A 20,690-nucleotide genomic window follows, 5' to 3' on the forward strand; every position below is an offset into this window, starting at 1 on the left:
CACGGAGGATGGTGAAAGCACACTTCAAATCTGTGTAGATGATAAATATTGCCTTCAATGTGTTCACCTTCTCTTTATCATCACTTTTTCTTCCAATCATTCCAAATTTCTGCCCCCGGCTTGCACACCAGTTGCATCCCACTCTCCCCCCTTTTCTCCTGAGGTTCAAAGTTCCCCCATGCCTTTCCAATGCTGGGGTCCCACTGCAGTTGCCTTTTCATTTTCCATCCCATTCAGCACCTGCCACCCCCCATTCCACGTCACATACACCTTCATCTACATTCCCGCACCCAGCAACTGCACTCTGTTCACATGTTCACTGATCAGAGGGGTTGTGAGGCCCCCCTTCGTCCCTCTTGCTTAGATTGTTGTGCAAGAGGGGCTACATTACAAAATAAAAACTAGAAATGAGACAAACAGCATTACAGGTGGAGGAGCAGGTGCAACTCACTTCAAAAGTCAAAGCTGCAAGCTGCACCACCTCCCCCCCTTTTTTTGCATCTTCTTAACATTTTCAATCTTCAAAGCCTCACTCACCCTCACAGCAGTGCAAAAGGAATTTACATACATCAAATTGTGCTACTCTTTCCATTTTAAAAAAAGTTACTGGACTCTGAGTCTGCTTTTTGTTTGGTGACTTAATTTGTAATGATTTTTGATGTTTCTGACTGATACTCTGTGATCTGCCCGTTGGCCAACTGCAGGGTCTTTTTACACACACACACAATCACACACTTGCGGGTTGGGGAGGGGTCAGTCTGGATGATGCCCTATGTTCCTTCCTATTCCTGGGGGTCCTGTACCCAGGGAGGGTCAGAATCTAATAGGGGACTTTTCTGAACTATTCAGGCTGTGACCTTTGCTGACCCCTTGAATTTCCTCCTCAGAATCTCCAAAGGATGAGCTGGGCTTCAGGAGCTGCAGCAAAGGGATGGGGGCAACCCGGAAATGTCCTCCCCCCCCATCTCACCTGGCTGCTAGGTAGGAGAGCAAGAGCCAGAGGGAGTTGTGCAGGAGCTGAGCTGGAGACACAGAGACTGGCTTGCTCTGTGCTGGAGCCAAAACTGTGATAAATGGAGAAGCAAGATCTGCTGGGGGTGTCAATGCTGGGAACCCTCCATCCTACACTCAGGTTGTATAGATAAATAAAGAAAAGGATTGATCCTAAAGATACTCCAGTTTCTGCTGACGTTTGTTCCAAGGAAATCAAACATGGACCTGGAACCCCAGGAGTCTCTCTGCTCAGAGATGGGGAGTGTGTAACTACAAACACACACACACACACACACACACACACACAATCATTTGTGCTTGTGTTCCTAATACATACCCAAGTGTGATTGGTGTGTTGTATCAACAGCCCTCCTGTTTATCCTGTAGGATTTTCGCACCCCCGCCTCCAGGCTTTTCCAGCCACCGGCGTCCAGGGCGCGCAAAATCCTCTTTTCTTTTGTCTCTTCTCAACCCTCCGGCTGAGTCAAGACAGGTCTTTGGCTGCCACCACCCCCTGAAATTTGGAACCTGGCTGACGCCACAGGACAAAAGACGAGGGCCGCTTTTCCTGCGTACCGGCAAACAGCCTTCCCAGCTCAAACAGAGCCACAGATGATTTAACCCTTAACAGTAGAATGACCAAGCGGTAGACCTGGAATTAGCCAAGCAAACCCCGGGGTGAACAGAAAACCAGAACAAAAGTTCTTTTAAACATTTATTCAGAAGCTAACAAAATACAAAAGGCATAATTCTCCAGAACACAGGTACATGCATGAAAATAAAAACATACTTGCTAGACTAGTCTAGAACCTTTTCCTCTTATCCCTCTCCCTAAGGCAAGGACTGATACTTAACTGCATTTGCATTCGAACGAGCTGGCAAAGTCCTCAGGCCGGCTAAACAAAAGCCGCCTTCAAAGTTCTCGTTAGGCTCCCATCCTCAGATGTTCTTCCAAGCCGTGGCTGGCTGAGTCAAGTGTCAAAGAGCCCTCTAACTCCTCAGCTCTCAGCAGCAGCAGCCCTTGCATTTCAAAGCCCAGAGTTGATAAGGCATTCTGCCACGTGGGATCCCCATTCAGTATCCTATAGAGGACCCAGTTCTTAATCCCGTTAGCCAATCACTGCCCCTAGGTCATTATTCTCACCTGTCAAGATGAGAGGCAGCTGCATGTCTCTGAGCCGTTACCTCCCTAATTTTCTCATCCGCTTGATAAACACCAGCTGGCCCCATCCTAGTTCTTATCAGGAGCCAGGATGTCTCTCTGGAGCTGGGACCTTCACACCCCCAGCAATCTCCTAGTTGTAAAACCCTTCAAAGACATCCTTTTTACATTCCAAGCAGGGCACTTTTAGGTCAGTTTCCCATGCATAGCACAATACCCATGATTCTGTTTTCCCAGAAATTCTTGCTCCAGAACCAAGGATTTTGGTCCGACACTACACCCTCCCTCCTAAAAGGAAATTTGGGGTCCAGGCCCCACATTTCCCTCTATCAATACAGTTGAGGTATATGACAATCTGGAAGCATTTTAGCACCTTTCTGGAGCAAGCAGCTACTCCCAGATTGATAAAGACGACTTGACAACTCAGCCACCACATCCGATTTTCCCAGGATGTGAGACACTGAAAGCTGATATTCCTGCAACGCTAAACCCCATCGTAACAGCTTCTGATCGGAGCTTTTTACCCTCTCCAGCCAACAAAGTGGGGGGTGGTCAGTCTGAACCTCAAACACCTTCCCCCACACATACGGCCGCCACTTGCCTAGGGCCCAAACCAAAGTTAAGCACTCCTCCGCCACAACATAACTAAATCTATGCCCTAGCATCTCCTTACTCGGAAAACCCACAGGTCTCCTTTCCCCTTGCTGATCTTGCTGCAACAACACGCTCCCTCTAACCTTGGAGCTCACTACGGCCTGTTCCCACAGATGAAACACGTGGTCACATTCCCCCGTCCAATCCACTCTCACTGGCCTGGACCTTTTACGCAACTCCGTCAGTGGCACAGCCAGATATGACAGATGATTCACAAATCGCCTATGATGGTTCACCGACTCAGGCCACTCCATCACACACTGCACTTCAGCTCCCATGGCTTTAATATAGCCAGAGCTCCCTTTGAACCCCAGGCACTCCTTCCTTAGGGCAACCGGGTACTTCATGATCTCCACTGTCAGGCTAACCTCCTGCAAACCACGCCAGTGCCCTCTGCACATGCTCCAGATGCTCTGTCCACATGTTAGAATACACAGCAACATTATCACGGTAAACACACAAAGTGCGTTCCTAGCCTGCGTCAAGCTGTTCACCGACCGCTTCCTGGTCTGTTGCCTTGACAACCTAGGCAAGCTACCACCATCCACAGAACTCCCTGCCTGTTTACACTTAGCATTAACCTCGCCAACCACATGGGGCCGTGCAACCACAGGCACCGTGTCACCTGGATCCAAATGATATTGCCTCAAAGGAGTTCCTCCAGGTCTCTTGCTAACAACCTTCTCAAAAGGGACCAACACTGCCAGCAACTCCGCAGACTGTTGTTCTGAAACCTCAGGCAAGCTCTTAAAGTCTGTCAAGCTCCCTGCCTGCTCGTACTCAGCTAACGAATCCACAGGCCCTGTGGAGTCCACATCCTGACTACTAGAGTAAGTCAGCACGCCCGCCATCTCAGGGGCCACGCACAGTTTTAAAGCGTTCACGTGGTACTCCCTAGGCTTAGCGTGTAGCTCCTTGCACACCACTGCATACTGAACAGCACTTAACCGTTGTTTCTCTTGGGCCACCTCTAGATTTTCCTCGGCTACTGTCCACCAGTCTGCCAACATCTGTCTAAGCTTGTCAAAATACTCGCCCACAGAGCACAAAGCAGCCACCAAAGCCTTAGCCTCACTTTGAGCTGACCATGAGGGCAAACTAATTAACCACAAAAACTTAGCCACACAGTCCACCAGAGACAAGCTCTGCCCCTTCCCTGAGGTGGTCTTAGGGAAAGATCCAACCAATTCCATCCCCCACCTCTGAAAAATTCCAACCACCATCGGCACACTCTGCAGGGGATGGGGAGGGCTGTCTGCATCGCCACCCGCCGTCTGGCTCACCTGACACGCCCTAACCCATTTCTGAATCCTCTGGTGCACGTCCGGCCAGAAAAAATACCTGATGACTCTTTCCAAAATTTTCCAAACCTCATGATGCTCCACCCAAACACTGGCATGCGCTACGCGCAACACTTCCGAACACCTAGTCTCAGGAACCAACAACCCTCCTTCGCCCAGGAATCTCACTTCCCGTTCCCTCCTAGGGCTCACTCCCGTTACATCACAACACTCTTGCAAGGTGGGTTCCTGTTGCTGCTCCTGCCTCAGCTTCTGCTGATCTCCTAGCTGAGTTGGGGCCTCCCCCTCCCTCCTAGGCTGAGAGAGCGAATCCTCCCTCCCTTCAGGTTGAGAGAGCAAATCTCCCCTCCCTTGAGAGAGCAGATCCCCCCTCCCTCCAGATGACACAACCTTTTCAAGTCCACCCGACTTCCCATTCCCAGGCACGGAGAGACCCTCCCCCCCCCGCCCATCAGCAGTTTCAAGCCTCCCCTTCTCAAGAGCAATGGGCCCCCGTGCTCCCTCCTCCCTCCAGAGAAATTGCACCTCCCAGCCCCCCTCCCTCCGGGCTCTGAAGGCATGGGGAATCCTCCTCCCCTTTTCCCTCCTCCCGAGTAGCAGAAACTGCAACAGGTGGAATGGCTCCGTCTTCCTCCCCTGTAGGAAAAAAGGGTAACTCATGCAACATTTCTATTGGGGTTACACAATTAAGAGGCTTCTCACCCCCCTTCCCCAGAGTCTTAACCCCCAGAGGTTTTTCTGCAACACAGTCCCCTTTTAGATCTTTCGGACAAAGTTTATTCAACAAGTCACGCTTTACCATTTGCAGGGCTTCTGTGCAAACCCCACCCTCACCAGATGATGATGCTTTAGGCTGCGCCTGTCCCGCCAAGCTCCGTTCTTGCGAAGCACCCCCAACGCTTGCTCCTGCGCCCCAGTAAGCCGGCACACGGATGCTGTGAATTCTAATTGGGGTCGTCCAGTGCGCTTCCCCCCTATCTGCCGGAGGGGCAGCCTCCGCGCTGGCCATTACTAGTCGCATGTGCTGGCCGGCTGTGGAAGCTGATGGCACCCCAGCCGCCGGCTGGCTTATGACTGGTGTAGGAATCCTCTCACTCGACGCTACTGCCTGGCTCTTGGCTTGCTGCAGAGCTGCAATTTCCGCGTCCCAGTCCTCCTTCTGTTGGAATGCTCTTATCGCGGGGGTGGATGTCACGACAGCCCCCTTTTCCCTCGCCCATTCCACACAATCATTTTTGACATGGTCTGGCTTTTTACAAAAAAAACACAGTCCTGAAGCGGGATTTATTTTCCCTTTATCAGCCCCTCCTGTTGATGGCCCTTTCCCAGGAGATGCTGCCTTAGTCCCTCCGCCTCCAGCGGACGCTCCGGTTTTCACGCCAGCCCCAGGGGTGATGGTACGCCCCCCTCCCGGCTGATGTTTTGGCATTGTGGCGGCACGGTTCTGCCTGAACGTTTCTGCCAGCCTGGCCGCTTCATCTAGGGTTCTCGGGGCTTGATCCGCCACCAAACTGGCCAACTCTGGCGGCAACGCTTTATAGTACTGCTCTCTCAGTATCAGCTGGTTCATATCCTCCAAAGTTGGTATACCTTCCGCAGCCACCCAAAGCTCAAAGTTTTGCAGCATTTTGTCTGCTAGTAGCATCAAGCTTTCATTAGGGCCAGGTCTCTCTACCTTCCTGAACCCTTTCCAGTAGGTGTCTGCGTTAAAACAGTACCGCCGTGCTACCAATTCACGAAAGTGGGGGTAATCGTTACGTTTTGAGGCAGGCAGACGCCCCAAGAGTTCTAGAAGCTCCCCCGAAAGCAAAGTTCTGAGCAACACGACATACATGTCCAGCGGTACCCCCTGGTCTTGGCATGAGTGCTCAAACAACGTTAGATAACTCAAAACGTCGGTGGGGGGCACATATTTGGGCAGGAGACGCATATCAACATCCCGCGTACTCCAAACCCTTGGCCGATACAATCTTTCCCCCGGCCGATAGTATTCTGGGGGACCCGCTGCCTCTTGAAAATACTCCTCCTCCTCCTCTGGATAGTACGACTTCCCCCTTAGTTCTGGCCAGCCCCGACCTCGGGGCGGTGGTTCGGTGTAGCCTTGCCGACCTACCTCGGCTTCTCTAGGGCTGGTTGAAGTTTGGGGCACGGGCTGCTGTCTCTCCCGACGCCTCTCCGCCCGCTGCATCCGCCTCACCTCCTCCGAAGTCGCAAACATCTCTGTTCTATAGTCTCTTACTTCCGTGGCCAATGCCGGCTCAGGGCTCCTTGGCCGCTCCGCTCGCTGGAAAAGTGGGCGCCCCACCTCCACACCGCCTTCCCGAGGACGCCTTGGCGTAGGCTGGCTGCCTTGCTCCTCCCGGTGCACCCTGGGCTCCCCGCTCAGGAAACGTCCATTGTCCTTCGACAAACTGCGCGCGTGGAATCCTCCCCGCTGCTCATCTCGCCTCCACACGACTGGCTGGGACAAAAGCAGATCTCTCGGCCGTGCTCCTGCTTGGACTCCTGGGGTTGGTATCTCCTCCAGTCCCGGCAGTTCCAGCTCTCCGACTCCTGCTTCACTGCTCCCTTCGTTGCGTGTGGTCAATAGCTGGCTGGGGGCCGATGCTCTCGCCGGCACCCCGTGAAACCACTCCTCTCTCCCGTCTTTTAGTTGGTAAGACGGAGTTCCTCTCAAGTCCAAGCCTCGCAAGGACAGAGAGAGCTCTCTAGAATCTCTGCCTGCTGCCATCTCCTGACTAGCAAAATAACAAACCGCTTGCCCCTTGCTCAGGAAATATGCCACAGAACGACGTTTCCTAGTTCACTCCAGTTTGCTTGGTCTTATCCCACCGCTGCCACCATGTAGGATTTTCGCACCCCCGCCTCCAGGCTTTTCCAGCCACCGGCGTCCAGGGCGCGCAAAATCCTCTTTTCTTTTGTCTCTTCTCAACCCTCCGGCTGAGTCAAGACAGGTCTTTCGCTGCCACCACCCCCTGAAATTTGGAACCTGGCTGACGCCACAGGACAAAACGCGAGGGCCGCTTTTCCTGCGTACCGGCAAACAGCCTTCCCAGCTCAAACAGAGCCACAGATGATTTAACCCTTAACAGTAGAATGACCAAGCGGTAGACCTGGAATTAGCCAAGCAAACCCCGGGGTGAACAGAAAACCAGAACAAAAGTTCTTTTAAACATTTATTCAGAAGCTAACAAAATACAAAAGGCATAATTCTCCAGAACACAGGTACATGCATGAAAATAAAAACATACTTGCTAGACTAGTCTAGAACCTTTTCCTCTTATCCCTCTCCCTAAGGCAAGGACTGATACTTAACTGCATTTGCATTCGAACGAGCTGGCAAAGTCCTCAGGCCGGCTAAACAAAAGCCGCCTTCAAAGTTCTCGTTAGGCTCCCATCCTCAGATGTTCTTCCAAGCCGTGGCTGGCTGAGTCAGGTGTCAAAGAGCCCTCTAACTCCTCAGCTCTCAGCAGCAGCAGCCCTTGCATTTCAAAGCCCAGAGTTGATAAGGCATTCTGCCACGTGGGATCCCCATTCAGTATCCTATAGAGGACCCAGTTCTTAATCCCGTTAGCCAATCACTGCCCCTAGGTCATTATTCTCACCTGTGAAGATGAGAGGCAGCTGCATGTCTCTGAGCCGTTACCTCCCTAATTTTCTCATCCGCTTGATAAACACCAGCTGGCCCCATCCTAGTTCTTATCAGGAGCCAGGATGTCTCTCTGGAGCTGGGACCTTCAGACCCCCAGCAATCTCCTAGTTGTAAAACCCTTCAAAGACATCCTTTTTACATTCCAAGCAGGGCACTGTTAGGTCAGTTTCCCATGCATGAAGGTGGGAAGCCCCCAAAGTCCCACCCCTCCTCGTCTGTGGGGTCAAACAAAGTTTCCCAAATCACCTCTGGTGGCTTGGGTTTGTGTGGGAATGTGTGAAATTCTTTTCTCAGGAACTCTTCTGTGATGGTGCTGGCAGGCACCCAGGCATTCTCTGACTCCGGTTCCCCCTCCCAGGCCACCAAATACTCCACCATACCTCCCCTCTTGTGGGAATCCAATATCTCTGTTGCCTCATTTCTGAACTCTCCTTTCTCCTCAAAACCATTTGCGCCCCTTTCTCCTGCCATTATGTCCTGCAGCCGTTTTTTGGCAAAATCATCATCCTCAGTGAGCCTGGGGAAGTCCACTCCGATGTCAATCGTCCCTCCACAGGCGTCACCTCCTCTTCTTCCAAGTATTCAGGTTTGCGAGAGAGCGCATCCGCTCTCACATTCTGCTCCCCTGGGACGTACTCAATTTTAAAATGAAAATTGGCAAAAAAATCCGCCCACCTAATTTGTCTCTGATTGAGTACCCTGGCTGTGCGCCAGTATTCCAAATTCTTGTGAACGGTGCACACCTGGATCCAATGACACACCCCTACCAGAAAATGCCGCCATTGCTTAAAAGCGGCATATATGGCCAAAAGTTCATTGTCCCAGATTGTATAGTTCCTCTCAGACTTGTTGAGTTTACGGGAGAAGAAGGCACATGGGTGCCACTTCCCAGCCTTGTTCTGCTGCAACACCACCTCTCCAATTGCCCTGTCCGAAGCATCAGTTTCCACCCTAATGGGCGCCGTGGAGTTTACGTGTATCAACTGCTCCTCAGAAGCAAAGGCTTTCTTTAACTTCTCGAAGGCAGCCTGCGCCTCTGGCGTCCAAAGGAACTTCTTCTTGCTCCTCAGGCAGTCGGTAATCGACGTCGTCACCTCCTCAAAGTTTTTGATAAATTTGCGGTAAAAGTTGCTGTATCCCAAGAACCTCTGGATGTCCTTCTTGGTGCGGGGACTGTTCCATTCCAGGACTGCTTTCACCTTCTCCCGATCCATGGCCAGTCCCTCGTCCGATAGCTTGCAGCCCAAGAATTCAACCGTCTTGGCATGAAACTGGCACTCTTCCAGTTTGGCGTACAGCTGATGCCTCTTCAGCCTCTCAAGCACCTCTCTAACGTGTTGCACATGCTTCTCCTCCCTTTCCGAGTATATCAAAATATCCAGGAAACACACACAGTTTTTATACAGCAGCCTGTAATCTGAAAGGCACCACACAACATTCAAAGCTGCCGGGGGGGGTGAACATACAGTGGTACCTCGCTAGACGAATGCCTCGCTAGACGAAAAACTCGCTAGACGAAAGGCATTCACTAACGAAAGGGTGACTCGCAAGACGAATTTCCCTATGGGCTTGCCTCGCAAGACGAAAATTTCAATGCATTCCTATGGGAATTAAATTCCTATGCATTCCTATGCATTCCTATGGTCGTGCTTCGCAAGACGAATTTTTCGCAATACGAAACGACTCGCAGAACGAATTAATTTCGTCTTGCGAGGCACCACTGTAGTTGTTTTCCACTCGTCCCCTTCTTGCACCCTAATCAGGTTGTAAGCGCCTCGTAAGTCCAGTTTGGTGACAATTTTCCCTTTGCACACCCTCGCCAACAAATCCCATTCCCGTTATTCCCACCCTCCCCACCCCCCCATATCCCTCTGACTTCCCTCCAGCACTCTATCGACTTCCTTAAAGCTATATACATCTTATTTGTACGTTCCTAATTACTTATTTATACCTTATTTGTACATTCGTAATTACTAAATTGTTCTATCCTCCTTTTATTAAATCTTTCGATTAATTTGTTAATCCTAGCATTCCTTCATACCTATTTATTCCAAGCATATTAGCACTTCTTTCTTTGAGCAGTATTTTTCCATATACTCTTCATAGCATTTCCATTGTTCTTTCAACTTTTGGTGTGTTTGGTTTCTTATTGCTGCTGTTAACTTTGCCATTAGTAAATACTCATTTAGTTTACTTAACCACTCATTCTTTGTTGGTACCTGTTCTGTCTTCCATTTTGCTGCTATCACCATCCTGGCGGCGGTGCTAGCATACAGGAAAACACTTTCCTTTCCTTTTGGTATTTGGTCGTCTAATAAACCTAGCAGATAAACCTCTGGTTTCTTTACCATTGTTTTTTGCATCATTTTTGACATTTCAATATGTACCATCACCCAAAAGGTTTTTATATTCTCACATTGCCACCACATATGTAGTAGCGTCCCCACCTCTTTCCCACATCTCCAGCACAGGTTGGACTTCAATTTGTAAATACTTGCGAGTTTCACGGGGGTCAAATACCATCTGTAGTGCATCTTTAAAAAAATTTCTTTAATATTGTATGAAGCCGTAAATCTAATATCCTTTCCCCACAGTTTCTCCCATTGTTCCAAATTTATTGCATATCCCAGATCTTTGGACCATCTTAGCATCGTCGATGCGGGGCATGGGGTAGCTGATGGGCTGAGTCAAGGAGTTAATGATTCTGTAATCAACCACCAGGCGTCGCTGTTTCATGTTTTTCTTATCCACGAAGAACACTGGACTGCCCCCCACCACTTTCGATTCGTGTATGAAACCCCTGACCAGATTTTTGTCAATGAGCTCCTTCAGATCATGCATCTCTTGATCCGACATGGAGTACAACTTCCCTGCGGGTAATGTGGCCCCCGGTACCAAATTAATCTGACAGTCATACGGCCGGTGCGGTGGCAGCTTGTCCGCCTCCCATTCGCAAAACACCTCCATGAGGTCCTCGTACTCAGCCGGCAACTGGGGCAGGGGTTGCATTTGGGCCACCGCCCCGCTAGCTTCCCCCTTGCTGGCCCCCTTGCCCCCTAGACAGTGTTCCACGCAGTGCACTGATCCAAAGGTGAGGGACTGCTGGTGCCAAGATACCACCGGATCGTGTTGAGCTAGCCAGCTCATCCCCAAAATGATGGGTGGTCCAGCCAGTGTGGTCACATTGAAAGTGATAGTCTCTGTGTGCCCCCCTTCATGCGCATTGGGGGGGGTTGCTGCTTGATCTCCCCTCCCAGCGACCTCCTGCCATCAATTGTGGTCACTTGCAGAGGGAAGTCCAGAGGGATCAAGTGCAGCTGATGTTCCAGGGCAAAGTCCTTGCTGAAGAAGTTCACACTGACCCCGGAATCGATTAACCCCTGCACCTCCACCGGATGGCCATTGGGAAGTTCCAGCACCACCTTGATCACAATGCTGGGCTTTGGGCCCGCTGGCTGGGGTACTTTTAGTCCTGCTGAGCCTGGCTGGTGCCCCGTCCTTTTCCCAGCCAGGCTTGCTCGTTTCCTTGCAGCTGTGCCTATGCAGCTCCCTGCTCCACTGCCGCCCCAGCCATTCCCTGCCAGGCTTTACGTTGGGGAGAAGCCCTGGCAAAATGGCCTGGTTGGTAGCACAGGAAACACTTCTGAGCACCTTTCCCTGGCTTGCTTTCCACCTTCTTGGGAGTTGACATGCTTTGAAACTCCCGCGCACCTCTGGAGCAGGAAGCTTGGCAGAACCATGAGTCTTGCTTCCTGGCGAATGCCGATTGCCAAAGCTGCCCGCATGAGTTGGTCCATGTTCTGCGGACGCTGACCCCTGGAGAGTTCATCTTTGACTTCAGGGTTCAAGCTGTTCTTAAACAATGCTTGCATGGGTTCAGACATCAAATCCCAACCCAATTTATGAACCTGCATCGTGAAACAGGACCAATAAGATCTCACAGTCATGGAGCCTTGCTGCAGACTCAGCAGCTCCTGCCCCATCCTCGAGATGCGCCACCACAAAGGCAACTTTCTCCTTATCATGGGAAAACTCATCCTTTTGCAAGTTCAGGGCGTACTTCATCTCAGTCTTAAAACTGTGGTACTCTAGGGGGTTCCTGCCAAATTTGCTCACCAGCATAGTCAGCTTCCTCCCCAAAGGCGCCAGTCGTGCCTCTTGGACATGCATCCTGCGCTCCTCCAGCCTTGCTGTGAGCACCTTGTCATGCTCTTCCAGCTCCTGGGTCCTCTGCGTGAGAGCCAGTATCTGCTGGGCAGCCTCCGCCAGCTGGCTTCCCCCAGCCGCTGCTCCTCCCGTTGCGCCTTCCTGCTTACTCATGTTGAAGCTCCTGTAGCCGCATGGTGGTTATCTCCAATCGAAATAATCAGTTTGAAAAAGACAAATATGAGTCAAAATTGGATAACATATGAGTCATTGCTCAAAAAAGATGGTAATAAATGGAAATTAAAACCATATGAAGAAGTGAAAGAATATGTAAATAATTGGTTGCAGTACCACCAAATTAATGAAATGTTTAAAAGCGACATGAAAAAGACAGGCTTTAGCGAGACTAAATCAAAGTTTGAAGTGGAAGTCTTAAATAGTGACTTTAAAGTACTTGCTAAGATGTACAAAATGCTGTTGGAATGGAACTTGAAAGACAAAGAAGTAAAGTCGGTGATGATTCATTGGGCAAAAGACATTGGACATAATATTATGCAAGAAGACTGGGAAAAACTTTGGAGGGAAGGAATGAAATTCACGGCATGCACGTCAATAAAAGAAAATTTATTTAAAATGATGTATAGATGGCATATTACCCCAGTTAAACTAGCAAAGATGTATAAGTCGGATAATAAGTGTTGGAAATGTAAAGAAAGTGTTGGTACCTTTTATCATATGTGGTGGGATTGTAAGAAGGTAAGAATGTATTGGGATATGATATACCATGAGCTAATAAAAATGTTGAAATATAATTTTGTTAAGAAGCCTGAAGCTTTTTTATTAGGTATTGTAGGTACAGACATTGAAAAGAAGGATATTAGACTTTTCCAGTACGCAGTGACTGCAGCTAGAATTCTTCTAGCGCAAAAATGGAAACAAGAATTACCGACGAAAAAAGAACGGACAGTGAAATTGACTGAATATGCAGAATTGGACAAAATGACGGGAAGAATCCGGGAACAGCGGGACCAGAAATTCATCAAAGACTGGTTAAAGTTTATGAATTATTTGAAAGACAATTTACAACTGATTACGCTAATAGGACTTCAAGAAGTTTTGTAGTTAATGTGTAGAATTGTTATTGTAAGTATGATAGTAAAAATAAGGAGGAATTTTCGATAATGTAAGCAATGGTTGATTTAAGAAGTATAATATCAAGATATAATTCTGAAAGCCATGTGGAGGGATTGAGGGAAGTCACGGCTTTGTAAGCCAAAATGGAAAATGTACAAAAATGTTTGATTTAATGTTGTAGTAGTATAGTGTAAAAATAATAAAAATTATATATATATATGAAGCTCCTGTAGCCTCAGGATTTCACCCATGAGCAACTGGCAAGGATTCCCGGATTGCTGTAAGGTTTTCAGTAGCTGCTCATGAGTAACCACTCAAAGTCCGTTGCTTCTTTGATGGTTTTTATTGCGTAAGCTATTTACAGTGCAAGCATCACAGAAACACCTCCGTTCATCCCTCCTGAGAATCCGGGAATGACCCTTTCCAGTTTCTCCCCCAACATAAAAGGTGCGGGATACGGAACCCCCTCCAACCATCCCTGTGCCCACCCCCTCTGCGCAAGTGGGGTGACGGAAAGGGCACAACACCCTCTGTTTCCTGGCAGTGTAAGGGCTCTCCCAGCATCTCAGAGCCCTGGCGACCATATCCTCTTCTTCTTCCTCCCCACTAGAGGTACAGCTGCTGCTTTGGCTGGACAACGAGGAGTTACTGAGAAAGCAGTGCTGGGGCTGACTGTACTCTGATAGCCCCTGCACCACCCTGCGCTGAGTCGGGGACAGTTCCCTGACAGATATTAAATAATATTGGACCCAAAAACAGGTATCTATGAGGAAAGGTATATGGTTAAATCTTTTTGAAAATAAGAGAAAGGAATTGAGTTAAATTTTAGAAATAATTGATGGAATATTAATTTAGATATTATTTTTCCAAAATCCTCAGTTGGTGCTGAGACGAGGAAACATGGAGGATAATTGGCCAACTTATAGGTCACTGTTGGAAGAAAAAATAAATAAATTACAATTAAAACCTTACGAACAAATAAAAAATCAAATTAAGGGTTGGCTTCAATACTGTCAGCTTTTCAAGAGATTTAAAATAGATAGCAAAAAAAGATTCGAAAAGGACCATTCAAGATTTGATGCAGAAGTTATTAACTCTAACTCCAAGTCAGAAGTTATTAACTCTCGAAAGCTTACCGCCTCTTACTGGATTGGTTAGTTATGGAAGAGGAGGTAAAGACGGTGATGATCCACTGGGCACAGGACGTAGGACATAACATACAATTTGCAAGTTGGGAGAAACTTTGGGAAGAAAGTTGGAATTTTACATCAAGTAAATTAGTAGAGAAAATCTTTTGAAAATGTTCTATAGGTGACATATTACTCCACACACGTATAAGACAGTTTCTAATATTTGTTGGAGATGTGTAGGAGGTGGGGGATTACTAAGTGTAAAAAAACAGCTTATTTGGAATGAAATCCACCAAGAATTAGAAAACATTTTAGCAATAACATTTATAAAATCGCCAGAAGCCTACCTCCTTGCGATCACCGCCTTAGATATACCGAAAAAATGTTGGAATTTATTTTTGTACTCATTAGCCGCAGCGAGAATTCTGGTAGTGACATACTGGAAAAATGAAAAGCCTCCCAGTAAAACGGAATGGTTTAGTAAGACTATAGAATTTATTGAACTGGCTGTATTTTCAGGAAAAATAAAGGATAATCCTAGAGGAAAAGTTGTAGAAGAATGGGATAGCTTTTTAGGTTATTTAAAGAAGAGGTGCGACATGAACAGGTTATTTGCTTTATAATAGCTCTTGTAGAAAAAGTATGAATAGCATAGGAAAACTTAATTTCAATTCTAAAGGTATTATTTGAGTGGATATTTAATATTGGTCCCAATGTAAAAAGTGAGTAATAGGAACACTTCATATTTCAATCTGGATACGGTGGAGAGGTGTAGGGAAGTCAATAATTGTATAAAATATTGTATAAATTAATGTATAAATTTTCTGTATAGAAATGAATGTTTTGTTCTATTTTGTTGTGTCTTGTCCTGTTGGTGTTGTGGTTGTGAGTTTGTTTGTTTAAAAATGCAAAAGATATAAATAATTTTTTTAAAAAGAGATTTAGAAACCTGGATTACATTAAAGTATTAAGATTTAGTGTCAGGAATATGACGTATTCCTGGACACCACAGAGTTAGACGCAGACTTTTCTGGAAGCTTCTGGCTGTTGTGTAATTGACTGGACAGCACAACGCAGGAACTCAGCAACTCACTGGATAACTATATATAGTATTTATTGAAGCAACTAGCATCCATAAGTTACTATGTACAGACTTTACAAATAAAAGAAACAAAACATAAAATCTTTTCCTCTCTGCCTCTCTCTCTCTACACTGACCACTTTCTCCACACACTAACCACACTAACAAGCTCTCACACAGAGCTCACTCTTAAGGAACTCATTGACCAATCACAGGTTGTTGCTAAGGGTCTGAGAGAGAGCAGATCTGGGCTTTCTGCCAACTAGTTAATTGCTTGGAGATAGACAGCTGCATTTCTGCACGTAGGCAATTTGCAATCTGACATTAATGGGGAGAATATCTATAATCAAGATGAATGTTTTACCCAAAATGTTATATTTGTTCCATACAATACCAATAATAATTAAAGAACATTGTTTTGATGAATGGAGAAAAGATTTAACAAAATTTGTATGGCAAACCAAAAACACACACATAAAGTATAAACTTTTAACAGATAAAAGGGAGAGAGGAGGACTGGCATTACCAAATTTAAAATTATACTATGAAGCAGAATGTCTGGTGTGGCTAAAAGAATGGATTATATTGGAAAACACTAGTATTTTAAATCTAGAAAGTTTCGACAATAGGTATGAATGGCACGCCTACCTAGTGTACGAGAAGGCAAAGGTACATAACAGCTTCAAAAATCATATACTCAGAAATTAATTGTTTAAAGTTTGGAATAAATATAAACAGCTATTAGAGCCACAAATCCCTTTATGGATCTCTCCATTAGAAGCCCATGCAGTTAAAAAACTCAATATGAATCCGAACTGGGCAACATATAAACAAATATTAGAAGAAGATCAAGGAAAGTTAAAATTTAAAACATATGAAGAACTCAAACAATATGGGATGGATAATTGACAATATATACAATTAAAAATGTGTTTAATGCAGAACAAAGAAAAGGTTGCAGTTACAGGTAGGTAGCTGTCAAAACAAAATCGAAAATTCTTTCTAGTAGCACCTTAGAGACCAACTGAGTTTGTTCCTGGTATGAGCTTTCGTGTGCATGCACACTTCTTCAGGTAGGTAGCTGTGTTAGTCTGCCGTAGTCAAAACAAAACAAAAAACAAAAAAATTCCTTCCAGTAGCACCTTAGAAACCAACTAAGTTAGTTCTTGGTATGAGCTTCCATGTGCATGCACACTTCTTCAGATACACTGAAACAGAAGTCACCAGACCCTTATATATAGTGAGAGGGTGGAGAGGGGTATTACTCAGAAGAATGGTGGGAATGGGAGATTGGCTGATAGGAGAGGTAAACCTGTTGACGACTGTTAACAACTGCAATTGGTCTTCAAGGAAAAAGCAAAGGGCGAGAAGGTTAAGAATAGCTTTGTCATGTATAATGAGATAAGAATCCAATGTCTATTCAGACCAGGTCTCTCCATGGTTTTAAGTTTGGTAATGAGAAAAGGTTTCCCTAAAGAACAATTGCTATTTAGCACCATTATGTCAGGATGTCCTACACACAAGTTGATCCTTGGCAGAGACACATGCCCAACTGGCATGTTCCCTCCCTCCTGGGCGATCATTCGGGAGCTTCAAAAGCATTCCTTAGCCCAAACATCACAGCGACTGATGCCAGAAGACACCAGCACACTTAGGGATCCGCAAAGGTTTGCGCAGTTGCGTAACAGAACTAAACAACTTAGCATTTAGGCTAATCTATTTACATATAAATATACACGGAGCACTGTAACATGGCTCCCTCTGTCTCTAGCATCAGACAGCAAAGAGAGAGAAGAAAGGACAATAGCCCCACTTCAGGGAACACAGTAAGACAAACATCCTGTCTACGTCACATCTCATTCCTGTGGAATCAAAACACACACCGATTCATGTGATAGACAATAAACCCATGACTGCACATGGGGAATGAATCTCCAACACATTATACTACAAAACAATAGGAAATTATTATCGGAAATTTACACTATTATTGGACTATGATTTGATGGATGACGAGGTAAAGGAAACAATGGTCAAATGGGCACAAGACATTGGCCACACTATATATTTAGAACAGTGGGAGAAACACTGGTGCGAGGTTATTCGCTTTACCACCTGCTACACGATAAAGGAAAACTTTGTTAAAATGAGGAACTTAAGAAAATGTTTTAAATCCCCTTAATAAAAAAAATCCTGAAGCTTATTTGTTAGGGCTGGTGGGCAAAGACATACCACATATTGGGGGGGGGGATCTTTTTGTATGCAACAACAGCTGCCAGGGTAGTGATTGCCACTAAATGGAAATCTCAGGACATACCAACAAAGGAAGAGTGGATTTGCAAATTAAGTGAGTATATAGAACTGGCAAAATTAACTTCAGTTATAAGATACCAATCAAATCAAAAGTGAAGAATGGAGTGGAAGTATTTTGAAGATTGTACAGTGGTACCTCGACTTAGAGCGACTCAACTTCCGTATTTTTCGACTTTCGAATGACCTCCGGAAGCGAAAAATGGCCGCCGCTTCCGAAATTTTCGACTTGCGAAGGGAAAGCGGTGGCACAATACCTAGACTTACGAAATTTTGAATGCGCTTTTTTCGACATATGAATTTTCCCCCCGTTCCGAGATGGCGCCTTCAGAATGGATTAACTTCGTAAGTCGAGGTACCACTGTATGTCAAAATATTGTTCTAAAAACAACATGCTAACAGAATAAACAATGTAAGCAATAACAAAACCAAAAAACAAAGGAAAAATCAGAATTTAACAAAACTAATCTACTATACAATGCAAGGAAAAAAGTATAAAGAAATATAAAGAAGTTGAATTGCTGAGGAAGGAAGTAGAGGGTGGTGGGTTTTATAAGTGTATAATTATGTAGTTGTTGTAATTTAGGTATTATATTTTGTTTATGGGTACTTTTGGTTATTTTGTATATGTTAAGTTTCAATAAAAGCTTGGATTAAAAGAAAAAGAAAAAAAGAAACCAACAGAACTAAATGCCAAAACCCCAACATAAAAACACAAAACACCACATTTTAAAATGGCATTAGATGTCAATCAACCAAAGATCTGGTTAAAAAGGTGCAGATTTGCCTAAAGCTGTATAATGGTTTTTCTGACATTTGTATGGATTCTTTGATGGGAAGTGAGTTTGGAACCATTAGTGAAGCTCTTTCCACATTGCACACACTGATAGTTTCTCCCCTGCATGAATTCTTTGATGGGAAGTGAGATCGCAGCTCTTCCTGAAGCTCTTTCCACATTCCATGCACTGATATGGTTTCTCCCCTGTATGAATTCTCTGATGGGAAGTGAGATTGCAGCTCTGACTGAAGCTCTTTCCACATTCCATGCACTGAAATGGTTTCTCCCCTGTATGAATTCTTTGATGGGAAGTGAGAGGAGCTCTGAGTGAAGCTCTTTCCACATTCCATGCACTGAAATGGTTTCTCCCCTGTATGAATTCTTTGATGGGAAGTGAGATGGGAGCTCTGACTGAAGTTCTTTCCACATTCCATGCACTGATAGAGTTTCTCCCCTGCATGAATTCTTTGATGGGAAGTGAGTTTCGAGCTCTGACTGAAGCTATTTCCACATTCCACACACTGATAGGGTTTCTCCCCTGTATGAATTCTTCGATGGGAAGTGAGAGGGGAGCTATCAGTGAAGCTCTTTCCACATTCCATGCACTGAAATGGTTTCTCCCCTGTATGAATTCTTTGATGCGAAGTGAGATGGGAGCTCTTCCTGAAGCTCTTTCCACATTCCACACACTGATAGGGTTTCTCTCCTGTATGAATTCTTCGATGGGAAGTGAGAGAGGAGCTATCAGTGAAGCTCTTTCCACATTCCACACACTGATAGGGTTTCTCCCCTGTATGAATTCTTCGATGGGAAGTGAGAGAGGAGCTATCAGTGAAGCTCTTTCCACATTCCATGCACTGAAATGGCTTCTCCCCTGTATGAATTCTTTGATGGGAAGTGAGATGGGAGCTCTTCCTGAAGCTCTTTCCACATTCCTCACACTGATAGGGTTTCTCCCCTGTATGAATTCTTTGATGGGAAGTGAGATTGTTGCTCTGACTGAAGCTCTTTCCACATTCCACACAATGATAGGGTTTCTCCCCTGTATGAATTCTTTGATGCTTACTGAGAGAGGAGCTCTTCCTGAAGCTCTTTCCACATTCCACACACTGATAAGGTTTCTCCCCTGTATGAATTCTTTGATGGGAAGTGAGATTGTGGCTCTGACTGAAGCTCTTTCCACATTCCACACAATGATAGGGTTTCTCCCCCGTATGAATTCTCTGATGCTTAGTGAGAGAGCAGCTCTTCCTGAAGCTCTTTCCACATTCCACACACTGATAAGGTTTCTCCCCTGTATGAATTCTTTGATGGGAAGTGAGATTGTGGCTCTGACTGAAGCTCTTTCCACATTCCACACAATGATAATGTTTCTCCCCTGTATGAATTCTTTGATGCTTAGTGAGAGAGGAGCTCTGAATGAAGCTCTTTCCACATTCCATGCACTGAAATGGTTTCTCCCCTGTATGAATTCTTTGATGTGAAGTGAGATGGGCGCTATCAGTGAAGCTCTTTCCACATTCCATGCACTGAAATGGTTTCTCCCCTGTATGAATTCTTTGATGCGAAGTGAGATGGGAGCTCTGACTGAAGCTCTTTCCACATTCCACACACTGATAGGGTTTCTCCCCCGTATGAATTCTTTGATGGGAAGTGAGAGGGGAGCTATCAGTGAAGCTCTTTCCACATTCCACACACTGATAGGGGTTCTCCCCTTTATGTTTTCTTTGATGGGAAGTGAAATTGTGGCTGTGACTGAAGCTCTTTCCACATTCCTCACACTGATAGGGTTTCTCCCCTGTATGAATTCTCTGATGCTTAGTGAGAGAGCAGCTCTTCCTGAAGCTCTTTCCACATTCCACACACTGATAAGGTTTCTCGCCTGTATGAATTCTTTGATGGGAAGTGAGAGAGCAGCTCTTCCTGAAGCTCTTTCCACATTCCACACAATGATAGGGTTTCTCCCCTGTATGAATTCTTTGATGGGAAGTGAGATGGATGTTTTTCCTGAAGCTCTTTCCACATTCCACACACTGATATGGTTTCTCCCCTGTATGAATTCTTTGATGGGAAGTGAGATGGGAGCTCTGACTGAAGTTCTTTCCACATTCCATGCACTGATAGGGTTTCTTTGCAATGAGATTTTGTAGATGGGAAGAGGAATGGGAGCTCTGACTGCCGCTTTCTCCACACTCCAAATTTTTACATGGCTTCTCCTCTCTGGAAATTTTATCATGGTCATCCTTTTTCTCGATTTCCAATTCATCACAATCTGCAATGAAAACAAAAAAGGATTAGAGCCTCAGGAACAAATGGAGAAGTGAAGGGAGTTGTGTTTGTGCTCATTAC

At 45.9% G+C, this 20,690-nt stretch overlaps 1 protein-coding gene across 1 annotated transcript in view; it reads right to left on the bottom strand.

Annotated features, from left to right (window-relative positions):
• Positions 1–20,690, bottom strand: part of LOC117045136 — a 506,969-nt gene that overhangs the window by 408,428 nt on the left and 77,851 nt on the right. The window contains 2 exon segments of the mRNA XM_033145927.1: positions 18,448–18,661; positions 18,663–20,470. Coding sequence (XP_033001818.1) covers positions 18,448–18,661; positions 18,663–20,470 — 2,022 coding nt within the window.

The sequence above is a fragment of the Lacerta agilis genome, chromosome 4 (assembly GCF_009819535.1).
Source record: "Lacerta agilis isolate rLacAgi1 chromosome 4, rLacAgi1.pri, whole genome shotgun sequence".
Taxonomy (NCBI): domain Eukaryota; kingdom Metazoa; phylum Chordata; class Lepidosauria; order Squamata; family Lacertidae; genus Lacerta; species Lacerta agilis.